The 22,273-nt window shown below is 48.0% G+C and overlaps 1 protein-coding gene across 2 annotated transcripts in view; it reads right to left on the bottom strand.

The window, feature by feature from the left end:
* PKN2 (protein kinase N2) overlaps positions 1-22,273 on the bottom strand; it is a 98,293-nt gene that overhangs the window by 22,983 nt on the left and 53,037 nt on the right. The window contains exons 3-4 of one of the 2 annotated variants that reach the window (XM_006276367.4): positions 11,237-11,388; positions 1,587-1,704 (exon numbers count right to left, since the gene is read on the bottom strand). In XM_006276367.4, the coding sequence (XP_006276429.1) occupies positions 1,587-1,704; positions 11,237-11,388 (270 nt within the window). Of the gene's footprint in view, positions 1-1,586; positions 1,705-2,839; positions 3,020-11,236; positions 11,389-22,273 lie in introns of those variants that run through there. The other variant, XM_019479124.2, reaches the window with a different exon arrangement.

Genomic DNA, 22,273 nt, shown 5'->3' with positions numbered 1-22,273 from the left:
GGTGCACGTGGGGGGTGGGAGGAGGAGGCATATTGCCTATGCCTTAGGTCCTGGGAGCCAGCTGGGGGTGGGGCAGGGAGCTGAGTTTGCCCGGGTGGTATGGGTGCAGGTGCAGGTACAGTCCGTTTCCCTCCCCGCTCCCATGGCTGCAAGTGGATGGTAGGCATCATAGTATCATAGCATGACAGGACCTGATCCATGATCCCAAACAATTACACCTTCTGCCACACATCACTTGCATGGAAGGACATGCAATTTTGGGGTCAGGAAGGTGGGTGCTTGAAAATCATCTGATTGTTGGCTGGTTCCAAGACCATCCTGGGGCTCCAACCGGTTCTGATGCACTCCCTGGAGCCAGCCAACGATCAACTGATCACTGGCTGGGACCGGAGTGCACCAGGGCTCCAACTGGGCCAGTCCCCAGAGACAGCTGCAGCCGTGGGGACTACACCACACCTGGCTGGAGCCCCAGTGTACTCCTGAGAATTCAGGCGATTGTCAGCCAGCAGGGACAGCATCAGGACACATTTGAGTCCCAGAGCAGTCCTGTATCCAGCCAATAGTCAGCTGATCAGTGTCAGGCAGGGACCACACTAGGGCAGGTTCAAGCATTAGAAGACAGCACAGCACTGATATTTAAAAGGTTCTTTTCCAACCATGAGACTAGAAATTAAGCTTGACCAAATAAAATTGTTTCACAGAAATTTATGACAAATTCCCCTCTCACTAGCAAATGGAAGCCCTGAGATGTTAATAAAGGAGAAGGTATCAAGAAGACTTAAGATGTAGGGATATACCAATATGCTTGTAGTTTTATAGCATGCTATGATTTATCAGGGACTTCAACTTATCTGTAAAAGCTTCCTTGTGTAGGAATTCTTTATTTTTCCAAAACTATTTCAACTGAGCTTTTAAGAGTTTTTGTTTAACAACTTTGTGCTTGGATTTGTAAAAACGTGTCATTTCTTCTCTCAGTCTAAATTTTCAGATACTAGAAAGAGTTCGGTTCCATGCACGGATGTATTCTTACAAGACTTAACAGTACTGGGCACTCTATATGAGAAACTGAATAGGTTTGGTCCTTAATCTGAAAACTCTCTCTCTCTTTTTTTTTTTTTTTTTTTTTTTTTTTTTTTTTTTTTTACACACAGGGGAAAAAAATTCCAATTGAAGCTGCTGTCTATACATAGCAGCTACTTTCTCCATAGTACAAGGAAACCCAACCCAACCCCCCCCCCCCCCCCAAGAAAGGAAAAAAAGAGCAAAAATGAAAACTTAATAAGGGAAAAGCCCAAACCAGAAAGGATGGGGGCTTAAGGGGTAATGCAAAGCAAATCACAAGTTACAAATAAAAGGGAAGGTGTTTATTCTTTAGATTTTTTTTTAAGTCGCATTCAGGGGCTGAATTGGAAAACAGATGCCCTACTTACCAAACCATCCAAGTTCATGAAAAATGAAACCCTGCCCTCTGCCTGACCTTCCCTGTTTCCACCAAAATGTTCTTATAGCCACAAGTTCATAGTAGTATATCCCTATATGAAATTCTGACATTAGTAAGCAAATTAATTTCTTTTCTATGCCATCACCATTATCAAATGCCAATTCACTGGTCTGGGCTGCCTGAAGTATCTGCATCCTTATGACTTCTATTTTTGTCTTGCTGTCCTGGAGCATCTGCTGAGCTGTGGCAAGAAGTTTTCGATCCTATTAATAAAGAATTTTAAAAAGTTTTAAAATGCAAAACACTCAAGGAGGTAAAAAACAAAAGCAGAATCCACTTGATATCTTATTCTCAAACATGAAACTTAAATGTTAAGTAAAACATATAACATAGTACAGTGTACTGTGTTTATGCATATAACCTTTTCTCAGTCCTGAGGCTATGTACTTGCTTGGAGTATGCACTTAATCTTAAAGCTCATTAAATTAGGACTGTCAAATAACTAAAAAATTTGATTGCGATTAGTTGTGTGATTAAAAAAAATTAGTCGCAATTAATCGCATAGCAAAAAACTCAAAATTATGCACAGAGAAATTAAAAATAGTGCATTAAAAATAATGCAAAATTATACAGGTACTTTGTATGGTTGGGGGTGGGTGAGGTGTGCGTGGGGTTTGGAGTCCACGGAAGGAGGGGTTCCTACAGGATGCAGGGTACTGTGGGTCAGAAGTGAGGAGCAGCAGCAGGGCTGGGTGGGGAGCAAAGCAGGTAGACAGAGCCCAGCAGGTAAGTCTGTGGAGGGAACGGGGATGGGGGAAGAGCTGGGAGGGCAGATAGAGGCCCCCATGGTGATGGACTGGGGCAGGGACAGGGTGGGTCATGCAATGGAGCTATGGGTGGCTCATCTGGGGGGGAACAGGGGGGATGGGGAGGGGGCATGGCTCCCCACTGCTGTGCACACCAGGGGGAGGCATAAGGGGATAATGCCCCTAGGATGTGTGTGCAGGGCAGAGGTGGACTGCCTGCTGCAGGCTGGGACTCTGCACCCTGCTGCCTTTGCCCTGGGAGCTGTGCAATGCCATGTTGTGCCTCCCACTGCTGGGCAGGCAGGGGATGCAGCACAGCCAGCATGCAGCTCCCAGGGCAAAGGCAAGGGCACAGAGTTCCAGCCTGCAGCAGACAAGCCGCCTCTACCCCATGCACAAGTCGGGGAGCACTTGCCATCCATGCCTCCCCTTGCAAGGAGCTGCACCCCTCGATGAGCCTCTTATGGCTCCGTCACATGATCCATGCCACCCTGGGGCCCTATTCACCCCAGTACCTGCCTCTGCCCCACTCTCTCCCTCACTGCGGGTGCCTCAGTCTGCACCCCCCCACCCTTCCTCTCCATAGACTTACCAGCATGTGCTGCTCTACACACGGCGGAGCTGCATTCCTGGCTGTGTGCAGGCAGCGGCTGGTTGTCTGTAGCCTCCCCCCGTCCTGCTGCAGCTGCCCAGAGCCCATGCCCAGGAGGCCTAGAGGTGGCAGAGCAGAGCCTGGGCGTAGGCTCCAAAACCACATGTGCGATTAACGTGTTAAAAAAAATTAATGAGCTTAGTAGTGTGTTAATCGTGTATAAACTGTGATTAATTGACAGCCCTACATTAAATACATAGTTATTTCTGCTAATAATACAGTACCAACAGCACTAAACTAGCTCCCCTCATTTTTAAGGTTAATAGCTACACTTTAGGCATCTTTAGTCTTTCTGGTACAGTTAATGGCAGTATATTTAGTCACAAAATATTCTGCTTGTGATTCTTTTGGGTTATTTCTCTGTGACACTGGGCAAAGTTACATCAGTTCAAATGTTTGCCTTGACAAGAAATATAGCAAATTAACAGAACATAAGCCTTGGCTTGGGTTATAAATGAGCTACAAAAAGCAGTCTAACTAATTTAAGTATCTGGACATTATGCTGCAGTATGCAGTGAAGACCCCCCCGGCGCCAAAAAAAAAAAAAAAAAAAAAAAAAAAGACTGCATCTGCATCCACTCTTCCTCCCTCGTCTCATATTATTTAGTTCTTAATATGTGGATGAATGGTGTAGTTAAACAGCGTCAAGGCCAGCAAAAAAAACCTCATAGAATATTAGCAGTTTTTGCACTCCTAAATCCTACAGATTCCATCCTTTACAATTTACCTCAATGATGTTCAACTATTAAAGTATGCTTAATTTCAAGTTTATTTTTTTGCGGAAAATAAGGATTCACACACGACTGGGTGGTAGACATTGAGGGGTATAGGTGTGATAGAGTGGGGAAAAAAGGTGGGGGGGGGGTAGCACTCTACTTTAAGGAGCAGTATACGTCTTCCACCATTAAGGCGGGGTTGGAGGAGGGGAACACCAAGGCATTGTGGGTCAGGATCCAGGGGGGGCCAGGGGAAAAGGACTTGGTTGTGGGGGTCTACTACAGGCCTCATCAGGATCAAGAGCTAGACGATGTATTCTCCAGGCAGCTAGCAGACACCACACAGGTGAGGGAGACAGTGGTCGTGAGAGATCCAAACTACCCAGATATCTGCTGGGAGGAGCAGACAGCCAAAACAAGCTGCTCACGGAGGTTCTTAAACTGTGTGCGGGACCTCCACCTAACCCAGGTGGTGTCTAGTCTCACCAGGGGTAGCACCTTGCTTGACCTGGTCTTAGCAAGAGGGGATGATCTCGTGGGGAACATGCGAGTTCATGGTAGCCTGGGAGATAGTGACCATCACTTGGTCGAGTTCACTATCCAGCAAAGGGTGGGTAAAGTAACTAGTGGGGCTAAGGTGTTGGACTTCAGAAGGGCCAACTTTAGCAAGCTTAGAAGGCTACTTAGTGAGGGGATGCAACTCAAGAACATAGAGCAAATGGGGGTCCAGGAAGGTTGGAGGTATCTCAAGGGCGTGATCCTTGGGGCTCAAAAGGAGTCTATCCCATTACGTAGGAAGGGAGGTAAGGGGGAAAAAAGCCCCCTTGGCTGAACAGGGAACTCCAGGAGAGTCTGGGGGCAAAGAAAGAGATGTATAGGCAATGGAAGCAGGGAGCAGCCACCAAGGAGGAATATATCTTCCTGGCGCGCTATTGCAGGGAATCAGTTAGACAGGCCAAGGCGGGGCTTGAGCTCAGGCTGGCTTCAACAATCAAGGACAATAAACTATCCTTCTTCAGGTATATAGGGGACAAAAGGAAAGCTCAGAGCAACATAGGGCCCCTGCAGGACAAATCAGGACAGTTGGTGGTTGATGCGGGGAAAAACACAGAGCTCTTCAATGAGTTCTTCGTTTCAGTATTTCTATGTACCAACCAAGCCAATTCCCCCACCTCAATCACTGACTGATGTCCACATGGCACCAGTCTGCCTACGGTTAGTTCTGAAATAGTTAAGGAGCTCCTGGAGGAGCTGGATGGGTACAAGTCAGCAGGGCCGGATGACCTGCATCCACGGCTGCTGAAAGAATTGGCCAGTGTCATAGCTGAGCCACTGGCACAGCTGTTCGAGCGCTCATGGTGCTCCAGCCAGGTCCCCGAGGACTGGAGAAGGGCCAATGTGGTGCCCATTTTCAAGAAAGGGAGAAGGGATGAGCCGGGTAACTTTAGACCAGTCAGTCTTACCTCTATTCCTGGGAAAATGCTAGAGAAAATAATCAAAGAACACATTTGTGCAGGCCCAGCAGGGGAACAATGCTGAGGGAAACCAGCACGGGTTTGTCACAGGTAGATCCTGCCTGACAAACCTTGTAGCCTTCTATGACCAGGTCACACACTGCCTGGATGCGGGAGCCGAGGCTGATGTCATCTTCCTGGACTTTAGGAAGGCCTTTGACACAATTTCGCACCCTATCCTCATTGGGAAGCTAGCAGACTGCAGAGTGGACACCTACACGGTCAGGTGGGGGGCTGACTGGCTTAGGGACTGCACCCAGAGAGCGGTGGTGGATGGTTCCTTCTCGGCCTGGAGGGAGGTGGGCAGTGGGGTCCTGCAGGTTTGGTCCTTGGACCAATATTATTCAATATCTTCATCAGTGATTTGGATGAGGGAGTGGAGAGCACCCTCTCCAAGTTTGCTGATGATACCAAGTTATGGGGGAAAGTTAGTACACCAGAGGGCAGGGAGCAGATTCAGGCTGACCTGGACAGGTTGGATCAATGCAGAGAGAAATAGGTTGCAATTTAATAAAGATAAATGTAAGGTACTCCACCTGGGAAGGAGGAATCCCCAGCACACCTATAGGTTGGGGAGCGTCCTTCTAAGCAGCTCAGAGACAGAGAGGGATCTTGGAGTCATAATTGACTCCAAGATGAACATGAGCCCGCAGTGTAACGAGGCTCTCAGTAAGGCCAATCACACGTTGTCATGCATTAGCAGATGCATGACTAATAGAACGAAGGAGGTGATGCTCCCCCTCTATGCGGCACTGGTCAGGCTGCAGTTGGAGCACTGTGTCCAGTTTTGGGTGCCGCACTTCAAGAGGGACGCGGGGAATCTCGAGAGGGTCCAGAGGAGGGCCACTCACGTGATTAGTGGCCTTCATGATAGACCCTATGGGGGGAGGTTGAGAGAGCTGAATCTCTTCAGCCTTCACAAGAGACGGCTGAGGGGAGATCTTGTGGCCGCCTATACATTTATTAGGGGAGGTCAACGGGGAATAGGGGAAGCGCTGTTTACTAAGGCGCCCCAGGGAGTGACTAGGAATAACGGGTGTAAACTAGTTGAGAGTGGATTTAGGTTAGATATTAGGAAGAAATTTTTCACTGTAAGGGTGGCCAGGATCTGGAATGGGCTTCCAAGAGAGGTGGTGCTATCACCTAGCTTGCAGGTTTTCAAGAGGAGGCTAGATAGTCACCTGGCTGGGGTCATCTGACCTCGGTCCTCTTTCCTGCCAGGGGCAGGGGGTCAGACACGATGATCTATTGTGGTCCCTTCCAACTCTACAATCTATGAATCTATGAGGAAGAACCATTTTCTTAACTGTCAGCATTAATTCTAAATGCTAGTTTATTTGAAGAGGGAAGAGGCAGGAAGTGTTGTTAATGTATTTCTGCAGCTTTACTGACCTAAGTTAAGCCTATTAACCAACACTTTGATTCACATGAATAAATAAATCAACAGTTTCTTATTTAATTTCCTCCTCAAGCCACCACCTCTTCATTTCTCAAACATTTACTTTCTACTTTCAACTCTTCCCTACCTGCCCTGTTTTTACCATTTTTGCTCCAACTTCCCATAAGTAGATGCAAGTCTGTAGCAAGAGGGTATAGAGGAAAAAAGCACCAATGCTTCTGTGAGAGAGGAGATAATGGAAAGGGAGAGAAAGAACATTACTTTTAAGGGAAAGATACAATCCCAATTGAAGTTGAAACGGATAGTTTTGTTTTTTTTAGTGTCCCAATCTTTGAAATATTTTGCACTGATAAAGTATCCCTAGGGTGCTGAAGAACTGTCATACATTGTGTTGATAGTCAGAGCCATTTGAAACAAAGCTTGTGATAGAAAGCCACTTCGGTAACTGGAATCACAAGAATGCCTATAAGGCTGAGATGAGCATTTAAACCATGTGGCTTTACTAGGGATTAAGCCTCTGGAAGCTACAGAAAAAACCAAGCCAAGCATTTCAGAAGACCACTGTACTCTAACAAGGTGTCAGAAGAGGCTAGAACAGGGGTGGGTAAAATACAGCCTGCAGGCCACATCTGGCCTGCCAAATAACTAGATCTGGCTCACAGACAGGCACCTCCCAATTGATTAAATCTGGTCTGGACACTTCACAGCACTCTGCATGGGACTGAGCTCCCACCCTGTGTAGCCAGCCCATGCTGTGCTCCTGCCTGTGCCTTCCAGACAGCACCACCCTGGCCATGGCCAACACATGCAGATTCCCAGTGGGGCTGCTCAGCTCCCTCCATCTCCAGAGGTTCCTCCTCCTCCTGCACCCTCCTGGCAGTAGGTAGCATGGAGAAGTCATGGGGACAGATGACCAGCCAGGTGACTCCTGCCCAGCTGCATTTTCCACACTCCTGGCTGGGTGTGAGAGACCCAGCACATATCTCCATGGCTTCCTGCACTGTCTGCCGCCCAGAGTAGTGTAGTATAAGGGGAGGAAGAAGAGGAGCTGCCGGAATTGGGAAAAGCCAGGCAGTATCTGGGCGGCTGCTGCAGCAGCCCAGCTGGAAAGCTACATGCACTGGCTGGTGCTGTACTGTCTGAAGGATGCGGGTGGGAGCACCACACAGGCTGCCCAGGGCAGGAGTGGGCAGGGCTTGGCGGGGGGGGGAGGGAGGTGGGGGGGGGGAAGAGAAGGTTGAAGTTGACCACACCTGCACCACCCAGGTGAGCTGTCCTGCACATGCCCCCTATTGGCTTTCAGGACCTAGGATGTGGGCAGCCCTCCCCCACAATATACAACAATAAGACTGTTTTGAGCTATCATGCAATCAACTCTGTATACACTACAAAACAAAAAACTTATCAAATAGAAGTTTTCAAATAAAGTTAAAACGTGTTACAGTAGATGTTTGACTTTAGTATACAATTTAAATCTATAATTTGCTAAAAAGATATCTTCTGAAAGATATCATGTGCACAGCCCTTGACATCTCGCCAAAACTCATTGTGGCCCACCAGTCGAAATATTTTAGCCCAGGGCTGGGCAATTAAAGTTACAGGTACACAAACATGCTGGTGTACAAGTTTGAAGGCCTTCCCAAAAGTAAACTAGAAGGTTTAAATATATGTTGACGTGGCTTATTACTAGAAGATTATTTTGTGTTAAAAAAACAAGGTCGTAAATGTTGGTGGGAGACAATGCTTTAAATGGAAGGAAATTATCTAGTTTGTACATAACTGGATGGAGAGCCAGAAATGCTTTTCAGAGTCAGTGAATTACCAAGAGCAAATTTAGATGGCCAGTTTTCTTTTCCTCCAGACCGGAAGACTTACTTTCAGGTGCCAGTGTTGCATCAGCCTCATCTTAAACCCCAACCAGTTTAGATTTAAAGTTTATATAGTCACTACTGAGAAGTAAACAAGGATGGAAAAAGTAAGCCATTTCAATTTTGTTGACTTCAAAAAGTCTGATTATACTTTCTTTTAATTTTTTTGGTGTTCTATACTTCTTCCCCTTAACCCAGTCACCACAAAGGTACAGTAAACTGAGCTAATTCAAAAAACATTTACCAACTGCCAGTAAGATCCAATACTTGATTACTATCAGAATGTGTAATTACAAAAGGGAGCCAAAGTTTATCTTTCTTCATCCCCTGCCATTCACTCAATCCAGCTAATGCTCTGCTTGCCTCAGTTGAGTAGCTTGAAAGGGGTTGATTTCTGAGCAGCTAAACTATTAGCTCTCAATACTTAGCAGTCTTCACAGCCAAAATCTATTTTCAGAGTAGATCAAAATACTGCAAAAATAATTTATAAGTTTTAAAGAAAAGATGTTCTTCGGTGAACCTAGATGATGTTCATTCCAATTAAAAAAAAACAAAACAATGAATTATTTTTCCCTTTATCACTTCATAATCCTGCAATGTCTTTATTCCATTTGAAAAAAAGTCGAAACAATTTGAAGAGGGAGAAAGGTATATGACAAAAGTGTAGCTGAAATTTTTTATACATTTTGACTGTCAATAAGCTACATTTTTTTCAACAAGTGTGCCAGAAAAGTAAAATATATGTTCTTTTTATGATAAAAAGAGTACTGATACTTTATTTTGGTAACAAAGTCCAAATTTATTATGTGGCTGCAATATCAAATAAAAAGAAACCTATATTAACTGTGTCATGTAAACCTTGCCCTAAAAGTAAAGTGTTTTATGATCTGCTGAGGACTGGTTAGAGATGCATGTAGAAAGATACCCGTGTACATTTCTGCTAATGAACCATGTGCACGTGCACAGGATAATTTTAAGCAACACTAATCTTGTGGCCACAGACAGATGTGCATTACCCAGAAACCAGGAACAATGTAAGATGATAGATGAAGTTTGGTTGAATAGATTTTATTCCAGAAGCAACACCTGAACTACTACTACTCCACCACCACCATCTACCTCGTTTATCCCTAAACCACATCTAAAGCACCCAATTGTCTAAACTGTGATCACCAATGTATGTCAGTTACAATTAGAAATGTCAGAGTCACAGAAACTGTCATAACAAATGACATTTGTAGGTCATCTACAAATCTAGTCCTTTTAGGATGGGTGAGAAATAGCACACAAGCCATCTGTGAGGGAGGTTAGGCTAGATTACCCTCAACATCCCTTCCAATGCTGTTATTTTAAGAATGTATTTCAGCAACCTCAGACAATCATTTGTACCTGCTGTTTTAGAAGTTGCAAGAAACCACACAGGAGTCAGGTCATGATCTGATTCTCCCACTCTCCTCATCAAGGTCTCATCATAATTCCAAGAGACTGATCAATGGAAACAGCAAGGTGTCAAAACTCATACCCGACTTTCAAACAACACCTATTTAGGTCATTGAACTAAATTTCAGCATCTGTGGATTGCATGGATATCCAGAGTTGTTATAATTAATACAAAAAAGTGGTGGAAATGCAAGACCTTTGCGTTTTCAGGATTGAAATCAATCCCATGTTCTTGTATTATGAAAGATAACAGAACCATGTGATCTATTTTTTCTTACCATTAATTATTTTATAGCTTTGTCTTCCCACTTCCCTTTCTGTAGGTTCAATACACTTTTTTGATCCACTGTACCATTCAATCCACCCCCAGTATTAAGGACAAAATCATATAGGTTAGAGGTTTTTACGTAACACAGAAGAGTGGATGTAGATGCAGTCTTTTTTCTCCTTTCTGAAAACTTCTCTATATCCATAAACGAATATGTATGTGGTTTGAAAAAAAAAAAAAAAATAGAAAAACCCAACTCAACAAACCACCACCTTGGCTGGTACTCTGAATGGATTGATTAATGGTCTTTTCCAGAACACCTTGTTTTAAATTGCATATTATGCAGCCATAAATTGAAGACAGCTAGGTTGCCTATACACTTTCCTTGTATAATTTCTGACTTTAGACATAATGCATTTTAAAAATTGTATCATTATTGATTCAGCTTTATTTTTATTAATCTCAAAACTCAATTCTGTCAAATGCATTTGTTTTTTAAAATGCATACATTTAAATGACATCTTTTCAGGGGCATAGTTAAATTAAAAAATATTTCCCCCCCCGGTATTAGAACACTTTGTGCAACAATCCATTAGGAGCCAATACACTTTGTATGTATGCAGAGTAGTTGTAGATTCATAATAACCTGGCAGCATGTCTATAAAATGAGAAGAGCAGGTTGAAATCTGTTTTTGTATAGAAACCTATTACTGTTAAAACCAGATGTATGCATTTCAGGGATACAGAGGGCAGTAACACCCTCTGTTTAACTGCCATGAACACTAAGGTTTTATTTTTTAATCTTGGTATATATGCAAAGCAAATACAAAAATATACTCTTTCACACCACATCTTCCTTCTCAGGGAATTACACATGATCAAAGATTACTAGGTATGCTAAATTTAGTAAAATGGATTTGTTATACAGGCTTAACTGGCTGGTGTCAGAACTGATAAAACAAATTTACTTTTACAAAAGCATCTCAGATGATATGAACCCAAAAATCTTGGAGATGAAAATGTATTATGCTGTCACACCCATGTTCTATTTTATTGTTTATATTAAATTGACAATGTTTTTAAAATACAAAAAAAGATGAAAATCCACAGTGATTTGAATGTTAAATGTTACCTTTGAAGAGCCGTTTGAATACATCTGTATCATGTTCTCTGCTCCCTGCTTTACCTTCAGTTCTATATCCAATTGCTTTTTTAAGGCCATTAATCTGTTGTTAGTGGAAAAACGAGGATCACTGTTTGGAGTATCTGGAGTCCTGGGACAATCTGTAAATTAATACAAGTTATACAAAGTAAATCACACTTTTCTAAAATATAATTTGAAACAAAAAAGGGCAAAATATCATATTTTAACATTACAGCTATCTGTTTTGGGGTTCCTCTGAATCAACACAGCAAGTATGCCTTGGCATAAACAGCCAGATAAAAGCTCAGTGAGCTGTTACCTACAGCTCACTGTAAAATACTAAAATATATTAAATCACTTCCTAGGGTCAAAACAACAAGTAGTTATGCATCCAGGTTTATTTTTGTCCCCAAGGGGACAAAATGATGTCTCCTATGAAGTTTTGAATAATTAAAATGTAGGTTTGCTCTTAAGCTTTTTTACCTCAAGTTAAAACATAAGAGTTTTTTTGGATCACGACATTTAGTAGTACTGGGTAGTATGTAAAAAAGTCATTAAGTGCATTTAACTCCTCATCAATTATCACAGTCTAAATCAGGGGTCAGCAATGTTTTTTTGGCAGAGTGCCAAAAACACCTGCAATCTCAATTTATAAGATTTTGGTGTGCCAGGGCAGATGGTGGGGGGCCTGCAAGGGGCGCAATCCGTGTGGCAACACAGCCCCAGCTGCTTCCCCACCATCCAAAATGCCTTTGCATGCCATGCTGTGGCACCTGGGCCAAGAGTTGCCTATCCCTGGTCTAGATCTACTGTTCACTATACCAAAGATGCAGTTTACAGCAAGATTAAGAAACAGAAAAGGACTAATGCCTTACCCCACGCCACACACACACACGTGTATAATACACTTTTATATAAATAAGCTATTCCTGATTTGGGAAAACTAATAAACATAATAGATATGCCCAGGTAGCTGACTAATCACGTTACTGAAAGAGGAGAGATTTATGAAACGACAATATATTCTTTAGGAAACAGTACTTTGCTAGATCCCTATTCCTTTTGATTAATATTAAACTGAATATGATGTAGCTTGTCAACCAACTATACAATTATCCAAAGCCGTCCCTTGGCGGGGAACGAATCGGAGTTTGGGGGGGCCTGCGGACAGCACCACTGGCACATGCCAAGGGTGCCACCACTCTGCTGGCTTCACACTCCGTCCGCGCCCCACCCCCTCCCAAGCACAGGCTGATATGCCCCAGGACCCGCACACCCTTAGGGTCAGCTCTACAATTATCAACAAGTTCCACTTCCTTCTCCAAGTAAGTATATGAATCACCCATCCAAATTCCAGCCACTGGGGTAGCAACTATAAATCCAAGTTCTGAAAAAAGGAAGTCAGCATTAGGTTCTGCCCCTTGCTTAAACTTTAATTTAAGTCCCCAAAAAGCAATCATCCTCTAACCTGCAGCACATTATTTTTTTATTCCTTAATAGCCCTGTGGGACCTTACCCAAAAATCTTCTCAAAAGCCAAGTTAATTTTGCCTGCTACATGACCTTTATTATTTTGTTAGCTGCTTGCAAGTGAATAACTTAGAGATGCTATCTTAGCGATCTATTGGCTTATCTCTGGGAGATGCTACTTATCATTAGCCTTGGCAGGATTTGATTTTTAAAATTGGTAAACAGTGATAAACAATTGATTTCACCACACTCACAGACTGACGAAAAAATATCTCCATCATTAATAACTGAAATTCATAGAAAGGGGATGTAAGAAAAATGATGGCTGACTAAGTGTGTAGTGACAGGGGGAGCTGTCCTACAAAATCATGACAACTGTAGTTTGGACTGCAAATCCCAGAAACCCCAGGGGACTGGAAACAAAGGAAGAGGAAGTGACAAAGTGGAGGAGGGAGCTATGGGTGAACAGGGCCTGGACAGATGGCATCTCTGCTACTCTGCTGGCAGCAGTTTTATAGTTATGTTTGTCATTATTAAAGTGTCTGCCTCCCACACCTCTAAATTTGTAAATTAAAAAAATTTAAAAAACCACAAACAAACAAGCCTGAAATAAATGCTTAAAAAAAGTAAATATTGCTATTATCCATCAAAATTATTTAAAAAAAATAAAAAGAGTTCTGACAAGTCTACTGATCTGATGCTTATATTTTATCACTATTTAGGTTTTTAGTTAATTTCCTGGAAGTAAAAGATGCTCAGTCTAGTTCTGGAGATTTTGTTTATTTAAAAACCTATAGGTATTGTATTTGCAAACTCCTCACTTTGAAAATTTCATAGACATTAGGAATGGAAGGGACCTCGGAAGATCATCGAGTTTAGCCCCCTGCCAAAGGGCAGGAAGTCAGCTGGGGTCATAGGATCCCAGCAAGATAAGCATCCAATTTACTCTTGAAGGTGTTCAATGTAGGTGCTTGAAACACCTCCGATGGCAGGCTATTCCAGACCTTGGAGGTTCGGACAGTAAAGAAATTCTTCCTTATGTCCAGCCTGAAACGGTCTTGCACTAGTTTATAACAGTTTGACCTCATCATCCCTTGGGGAGCTCTGGTGAACAAACGTTTTCCCAGATACTGGTGGTCACCCCTGATAAACTTAGAGGTGGCCATCAGATCACCCCTGAGCCTGAGCTTTTCCAGGCTAAAGAGCCCCATAGCTCTCAGCCTGTCATCATAAGATCTGTTTTCCTGACTTCTGATCATGTGTGTGGCTCTTCTCTGGACTCTCTCAAGTTTCTCCACATCCTTTTTGAATTGTGGGGCCCAAAACTGGATGCAGTACTCGAGCTGTGGCCTCACCAAGGCCGAATACAAAGGGAGAATGAAATCCTGGGATTTGCTTGAGAAGCATCTATGGATGCAAACCAGCGTTTTGGTCGCTTTACTAGCTGCAGCATCGCATTGAAGGCTCATGGTCATCTTGTGGTCAATCATGACCTCCGAAGTCTCTTTCTTCTGTAGTGCTAGCAAACGTAGCACTGCCGAGCCTAAGGATGCTGCAGGTTTTTCCTCCCGAGGTGGAGAACCTTGCTTTTTTCAGTGTTGAACACCATCAGGTGCTTGTCCGCCCATTTGCTGAGCCTGTCCAGGTCAACCTGGATCACCCGCCTGTCTACAGGTGTGGATACTTTTCCCCAAAGTTTGGTGTCATCGGTGAACTTGGCCAGTCCGCTTCTGACTCCAGTGTCCACATCATTAATGAAGATGTGGAACAGTATGGGTCCAAGGACAGAGCCTTGGGGGACCCCACTAGTCACAGGGCACCACGACGATTGACTTGCATCAATTACCACCCTCTGGGTCCGACTATGGAGCCAATTTCCCAGCCAGCGGATTGTGGTGGACCCAAGTCCACAATTGGCCAGTTTCACCAAGAGGTGATCATGGGATACCAGATCAAAGGGTTTTTTTGAAGTCAAGATATAGGACATCAATCTCTTTCCCCTTGTCCAGGTAATAGGTTACCTGGTCATAAAAGGAAATGACATTGGTCAAACAAGACCTACCTGCAACAAATCCGTGCTGGCTATCCCTCAGTATGTTGGCGTCAGCCAGTCCATTAAGGATGGCCTCTTTAATAAACTTTTCTAAGACCTTCCCCAGGATAGACGTCAGGCTGATGGGCCTGTAGTTTGCTGGATCCACTTTTCTCCTTTTCTTGAAGACAGGCACCACGTTGGCCTTCTTCCAGTCTTCGAGCACTACACCAGAGCACCAGGACTTCTCAAAGATCCATGCCAGGGGCTGGGCTATGATGCTCGCCAGCTCCTTGAGTATCCTGGGGTGTAGAGTGTCAGGGCCAGCTGACTTGAAGGTATGCAGCCTCTCAAGGTGTTCCTTCACAAGGTCAACATTGATGGAGGGCAAGGGATCTTTCTCACCCGGACCTCCCTGTCCCGTAGTGTGCATGGGCATCCTATGGAACTGATGGAAGACCGACGCAAAGTACACATTTAATAGGTTGTTTTTTTCCGGGGCGTCCATTGTCAGTTGTCCCATCCAGTTCAGCAGGGTCCAATGTTGCCCTTGCTTTTCCTCCGGCTCCCCACATATCTAAAAAAGGACTTTTTATTGTCCTTGATACTCAAAGCTAATTGGAGTTCAGTTGCAGCCTCAGCTTTCCTGGTCTGCTCCCTACAGGACCGGACCAGTGCAGAATATTCCTCCTTGGAGGCAAATGCCGACCTCCATCCTTTGCAGGCCTTTCTTTTTAGCCTCAGGAGGTCTGCTAGATCCCTGGAGAGCCGGGGGGGCTGCTGTGCCCTCTTGCTGCCTTTCTTCCAAGATGAAATAGAATTAGCTTGTGCATTGAGGATCACTCCCTTGAGGAGCAACCACTCTTCTTGAACTCCCCTCCCCCTGTGGTCATGGTCCCTTAGGGCCTCACTGACAAGACTCCTGAGCTTGTCAAAGTCGGCTTTCCTGAAGTCAAGGACTTCCGTGTTGCTGACTGACTTGCCAGCTTTTTGGCGGATGGTGAAGGTGATCAGCTCGTGGTCGCTGTCACCCAGCTTCCCATCAATCACTAGGTCACTGATTAGGTCATCCCCAGTACCAGGTCAAGCAGCGCTTTACCTCTCATTGGCCTGGAGACTTTGAGTCAGGTACAGGTCATCCACGAATGATAGGAAGCTTGTGACTGCTCAGATTTTGCTAGACATCCCTAGATGTCTGGGTAGTTGAAGTCACCCATGACAGCCATGGACCAGGAACATGCGGCCTCAGCCAGTTCCTGGGCGAACTCCTGGTCAAGCTTTTGACTTTGGGTGGGAGGTCTATAGTAGACTCCCACTGTTGTGTCCCCTGTGCCGTGTTCCCCACGGATTTTAACCCAGAGGGTCTGTAGTCATCCACTCTGGTTGCCAACATCAGCTTGCAGGGAGGCATAGCTTTTCTTAACATAGAGAGCTACACCTCCGCCCCTTTTATCTATTCTATCTCTCCTGTACAAGGTATAGCTATATATACCCATGGTCCAGCCATGGGTGGAGTCCCACCAGGTCTCCATTATTTTTGTTAAGCAGGAGGATAAGTTCCTCCTGCATATTTCTCAAGCTCCTGGCATTTGTGTACAGGCAGGCAAGTGTCCCCTTGGGGGCTCTTGTCTTGCCAACATACTGTACCAGGGCTGGGCCAGGGGTGGGCTCCCTTAAGTGCCTTGGCCTGCTGGCTTTGCAAGGGTTGCTCAGCGGGCGAGCAGTGGTAGTAGTCCCTTTGTCCCCCAGTGGGCTTAGTTTAAAGCCTGATGGAGCAGGTCAGCCAGTCTGGCTGAGAAGAGCCTCCTCTCCAGAAGAGAGAGGTGGAGGGCATCTCTTCCCAGTAGCTCACTGTTGAGGAGCTTCGGGATCTTCTCCACAATGTCTCAGATGCAAGCCCCTGGGAAGCAGCAGACTTCCCGGGCTAAGGGGTCGGGGCGGCAGATTACCCCCTCAGGATGGAGTCTCCCATAACAAAACACTTTGCATCTTGTCTTGGGGAGAGCAGGGGCAGTAGCTGCAGTTGAGCCTGCGTTGCCTGAGGGAGCTGGCAACTCAATAGGCTCTGCTAGGACTGCAAGAAGTTGGTACCTGTTGCTGAGCGCCAGCAAGACAGGGGTCTTGGTGTGGCAGGCCTTAGGGCCCTTGACCTCCTTGATCCGTCCCCTTGACTGGAAAGAACGAGAGGTCCCAGAGTCCTCCCTCGTCCTGGAGGGAGACTGTGGTCTACCCTCCAGCTCCTGGGGGAGAAGGGCCTGGCAGTAGGAGTCTATCTCCTGCTCGCAGTCCCTGATGGCACGCAGTCTCTGGACTGTAGCCTGGAGCTCCTCCAGCTGGCACGCAAGAGACCCCAAAAGGGAGCAGACCCTACAAGGGGAGGTAGCCATGCTCCCAGGCCCCAGAGCCTGAAAAAGGGACAGGCAACCCCCGCAACCGAGAGCCAGGGGCTTCGTCTGTATGGAGCCTGGAACCACGGGCTCCATCTGGGTGGCCGTCTCTGAGGTGCCAGAGTCGGGGGGCCACAGACCCCGAGGGGACCCTCAGGGTGCAGCGAGTGCCCATCCACAGCATGCCACTGGTAGGCGGGCTGGGCCTGAGTCTGCCTACCCTACGGGGCTCGCAGGCAGGGCTCAGGCCCTCCCATGCAAACTCCGCACTAACTCACGTGCCGGCAGACAAGCACAGCCTGTTCGTGCAGCTCCCTGGGGGGCTTGGCAAAGTGGGAGCCTGGGTGGGGCGAGACCCAGCCCGGCTCCCACTCAGCCACCTCCTCCTACTCTCTAGGGGTTAACCCCCTCCCACCACGGGCCCTGCTTACCTCTGGCTGTGCTGGGGGTCAGCGGGGGCTCTGCAACTGCTGGGGGGTCTCTGGGGGAGCAGGGGCACAGCAGGCTTTCACCAGCGCATCTCTCGCTGCTCCCGGAGCCTAACTGAGGCTTTTTTGCTGTTGGCAGGCCCTTTTAAAATACGCGCATGCGTAGAAAGCTTTTTTTTTTTTAAACTGCTGTTTTACTCCACTACTGCAGTATTGCAAACCTTTTAAGTAATGTCAGCAGTAGTTGTCGAGATTTGACCTGCTTTCATAGATTTCATAGACATTAGGGCTGGAAGGGACCTCGGAAGATCATCGAGTCCAGCCCCCCACCCAAAGGGCAGGAAGTCAGCTGGGGTCATAGGATCCCAGCAAGATAAGCATCCAGTTTCATCTTGAAGGTGTTCAATGAAGGCGCTTGAACAACCTCCGGTGGCAGGCTGTTCCACACCTTGAGGGCTCGGACAGTAAAGAAATTCTTCCTTATGTCCAGCCTGAAATGATCTTGTAGTAGTTTGTGACCATTCGACCTTGTCATCCCTTGGGGCGCTCTGGTGAACAAACGTTCCCCCAGATACTGGTGGTCACCCCTGATAAACTTGTAGGTGGCCATCAGATCACCCCTGAGCCTGCGCTTTTCCAGGCTAAAGAGCCCCAGGGCTCTCAGCCTGTCATCGTAGGGTCTGCTTCCCTGACCTCTGATCATGCGCGTGGCTCTTCTCTGGACTCTCTCAAGCTTCTACACATCCTCTTTGAATTGTGCAGCCCAAAACTGGACGCAGTACTCCAGCTGCAGCCTCACTAAGGCTGAGTACAGGGGGAGAATGACGTCCCGGGATTTGCTTGAGAAGCATCTATGGATGCAAGCCAGCGTTTTGGTCGCTTTACTAGCCACAGCATCGCACTGCAGGCTCATGTTCATCTTGTGGTCAATGATGACCCCCAAGTCTCTTTCTTCCATAGTGCTAGCCAACATAGCACTGCCGAGCCTATAAGGATGCTGCGGGTTTTTTTTCCCCCCAAGGTGGAGAACCTTGCATTTATCGGCGTTGAACACCATCAGATTCTCGTCCGCCCACTTGCTGAGCCTGTCCAGGTCAGCCTGGATCGCCCGCCTGTCTTCTGGTGTGGATGCTTTCCCCAAAGTTTGGTGTCATCTGCGAACTTGGCCAGTCCGCTTCCGACTCCAGTGTCCACATCATTAATGAAGATGTTGAACAGTATGGGTCCAAGGACAGAGCCCTGGGGGACCCCACTGGTCACAGGACACCACAATGAGTGACTTCCATCAATTACTACCCTCTGGGTCCAACCCCGGAGCCAATTTTCCAGCCAGTGGATTGTGGAGGACCCAAGGCAACAATTGGCCAGTTTCTCCAAGAGAAGATCATGGGACACCAGATCAAAGGCTTTTTTGAAGTCAAGATATATGACATCAATCTCATCTCCCTTGTCCAGGTGATAGGTCACCTGGTCGTAGAAGGAAATGAGATTGGTCAAGCAAGACCTACCCGCAACAAACCCGTGCTGGCTATCCCTTAAGATGTTGGCGTCGGCCAGTCCATTAAGGATGGCCTCCTTAATAAACTTTTCTAAGATCTTCCCTGGGATAGAAGTCAGGCTGATGGGCCTATAGTTAGCCGGATCCACTTTCCTCCCTTTCTTGAAGATAGGCACCACATTGGCCTTCTTCCAGTCTTCGGGCACTGCACCACAGCGCCAGAAGTTTTCAAAGATCCACGCTAGAGGCTGGGCTATGATGCTTGCCAGCTCCTTGAGTACCCTGGGGTGAAGATTGTCAGGGCCGGCTGACTTGAAGGTATCCAGCTTCTCAAGATGTTTCTTCACGAAGTCAGCATTAAATGGAGGGCAGGAGATCACCCTCACCCGGACTTCCTGGCCCAGTAGCGGGCATGGGCGTCCCATGGGGCTGATGAAAGACCGACGCAAAGTACCTATTTAATAGGTTGGCTTTTTCCTGGGCGTCAGTTGTCAGTTGCCCCATCTGGTTCAGCAGGGGTCCAACGTTGCCCCTGCTTTTCCTCCGGCTCCCCACATATCTGAAAAAGGACTTTTTATTGTCCTTGATGCTCAAAGCTAGCTGGAGTTCCGTTGCAGCCTTGGCTTTCCTGGTCAGCTCCCTACAGGACCGGAACAGTGCAGAATAATCCTCCTTGGAGGTGACTCCCATCCTCCATCCTTTGTAGGCCTTTCTTTTTAGCCTCAGGAGGTCTGCTAGGTCCCTGGAGAGCCAGGGGGGCTGCTGTGCCCTCTTGCTGCCTTTCCTCCGAGATGGAATAGACTTAGTTTGTGCATTGAGGATCGCTTCCTTGAGGAGCAACCACTCCTCTTGAACTCCCTTTTCTCCATGGTCATGGTCCCTTAGGGCCTCACTGACAAGCCTCCTGAGCTTGTCAAAGTCGGCTTTCCTCAAGTCAAGGACTTCCGTGTTGCTGCCTGACTTGCCAGCTTTTCGGCGGATGGTGAAGGTGATCAGCTCATGGTCGCTGTCACCCAGCTTCCCATCGATCACTAGGTTGCCGACTAGGTCATCCCCAGTAGCCAGCACCAGGTCGAGCAGCGCTTTGCCTCTCGTTGGCCCGTAGACTTCTTAAGTCAGGTAGAGGTCATCCACACACGAGAGGAAGCTCTGCGACCACTCAGATTTTGCTGAGCGATCCTCCCACAAGATGTCTGGGTAACTGAAGTCACCCATGACAACCATGGTCCTGGAGCAAGCTGCCTCAGCCAGTTCCCGGGCAAACTCCTGGTCAAGCTCAGGACTTTGGGCGGGAGGTCTGTAATAGACTCCCACCATTGTGTCCCCTGTGCCGTGTTCCCCACGGATTTTAACCCAGAGGGTCTCCAGCCGTCCACCCTGGTCGCCAATATCGGCTTGCAGGGACGCGTAGCTTTCCTTAACATAGAGAGCTACACCCCCGCCCCTTTTCTCTACACGATCCCTCCTGTACAGGGTATAGCCATCTATCCCCATGGTCCAGTCATGGGTGGAGTCCCACCAGGTCTCCGTTATCCCTATGACATCGTAATTGTTTGCACTGAGCAGGAGGATGAGCTCCTCCTGCTTATTCCCCAAGCTCCTGGCATTAGTGTACAGGCAGGCAAGTGCCACCTGGGGGGCTCCTTTCTTGTCCACAGATTTTACCAGGGCTGGGGCCGGGGTGGGCTCCCTTGAGTGCCGTGATCCGCTGGCTTTGCAAGGATTGCTCAGCGGGCCAGCAGTGGCGGTCGTCCCCCTGTCCCCCAACGGGCTTAGTTTAAAGCCTGGTGGAGCAGTCAGCCAGTCTGGCTGAGAAGAGCCTCCTCCCTAGGGGAGAGAGGTGGAGACCATCTCTTCCCAGCAGTTCGCTGCCTCTCTCGCCAAAGAGCGGGCTGTGGTCATGAAAGCCAAAGCCTTCCCGACGACACCAGCGCCGCAGTCTTTGGTTGACCACATAGATCCTCCTCTCCCTCCTCGGCCCATAGTCTGAGACTGGGAGGATTGACGAGAACACCACCTGTGCCCCCAGACCCTTAAGCCCCGCTCCCAAATCCCTGTAGTGCCTCATGACCTGGCTGGGAGTGCTCTGAGCCGTGTCATTGGTGCCCACATGAATAAGGAGCATGGGATAGTGGTCTGTGGGTTTGAGGAGCTTGGGGATCCTCTCCGCAATGTCCCAGATGCGGGCCCCTGGGAAGCAGCAGACTTGCCGGGCTAAGGGGTCGGGGTGGCAGATTGGCCCCTCCGTCCCCCTCAGGAGGGAGTCTCCCACAACAAACACCTTACGTTTTGTCTTGGGGAGAGCAGGGGCGGGAGCTGCAGTTACGCCCATGTTGCCTGTGGGGGCCGGCAACTCAGCAGGCTCTGCTGGGGCAGCAAGAGGTGCGTACCTGTTGCTCAGTTCTGGTGGGGGAGGGGCCTTGGTGCGGCAGGCCTTAGGGCCCTTGACCACCTTGGTCCATGCCCCTGGCTGGACACAGCAGGAGGTCCCAGAGTCCTCCTTTGGCGTGGAGGGAGACTGATCTACCCTCTGCCTCCTGGGGGAGAAGGACCTGGCAGTAGGAGTCTATCTCCTGCTTGCAGTCCCTGATGGCACGCAGTCTCTGGACTGTGGCCTGGAGCTCCTCCAGCTGGTGCACCAGAGACCCCAAAAGGGAGCAGACCCCGCAAGGGGAGGTCGCCATGCTCCCAGGCCCCAGAGCCTGAAAAAGGGACAGGCAGCCCCCGCAGCCGAGAGCCAGGGGCTCCGTCTGCGTGGAGCCCGGAACCAGGGGCTCCGTCTGGGTGGCCGTCTCTGAGGTGCCGGGGGGGGGGAGGGGGGCCGCGGAGCCCGAGGGGACCCTCGGGGTGCGGCGCATGCCCATCCGTGTCATGCCTCTGGTAGGCTGGCTATGGCTGGGGCTGTCTACCCTGGGGGGTGCTCAGGCAGGGTCCTGGGCCCTCCTGTGCGCCCTCCCGGGCGAACTCCGCACTAACTCACGCGCTGGCAGAGAAGCGCGCTTGTTTGCGCAGCCTGTTCAAGCGGCTCCGGTCGCGTGGCTCCCTGGGGGGGCTGGGCGAAGTAGGGGCCTGGGCGGGGCTTGACCCGGCCCGACTCCACTCAGCTGCCGCCTCCCACACACACACTAAGGGGCTAGCCCCTTCTCTCCACGGGCCCCGCTTACCCTGGCTGTGCTGGGGGTCAGCGAGGGGCTCCACGGCTGCTGGAGGG

This window comes from Alligator mississippiensis, chromosome 5, assembly GCF_030867095.1.
Source record: "Alligator mississippiensis isolate rAllMis1 chromosome 5, rAllMis1, whole genome shotgun sequence".
Taxonomy (NCBI): Eukaryota; Metazoa; Chordata; order Crocodylia; family Alligatoridae; genus Alligator; species Alligator mississippiensis.
This window is presented reverse-complemented; position numbering and strand designations above follow the sequence as displayed.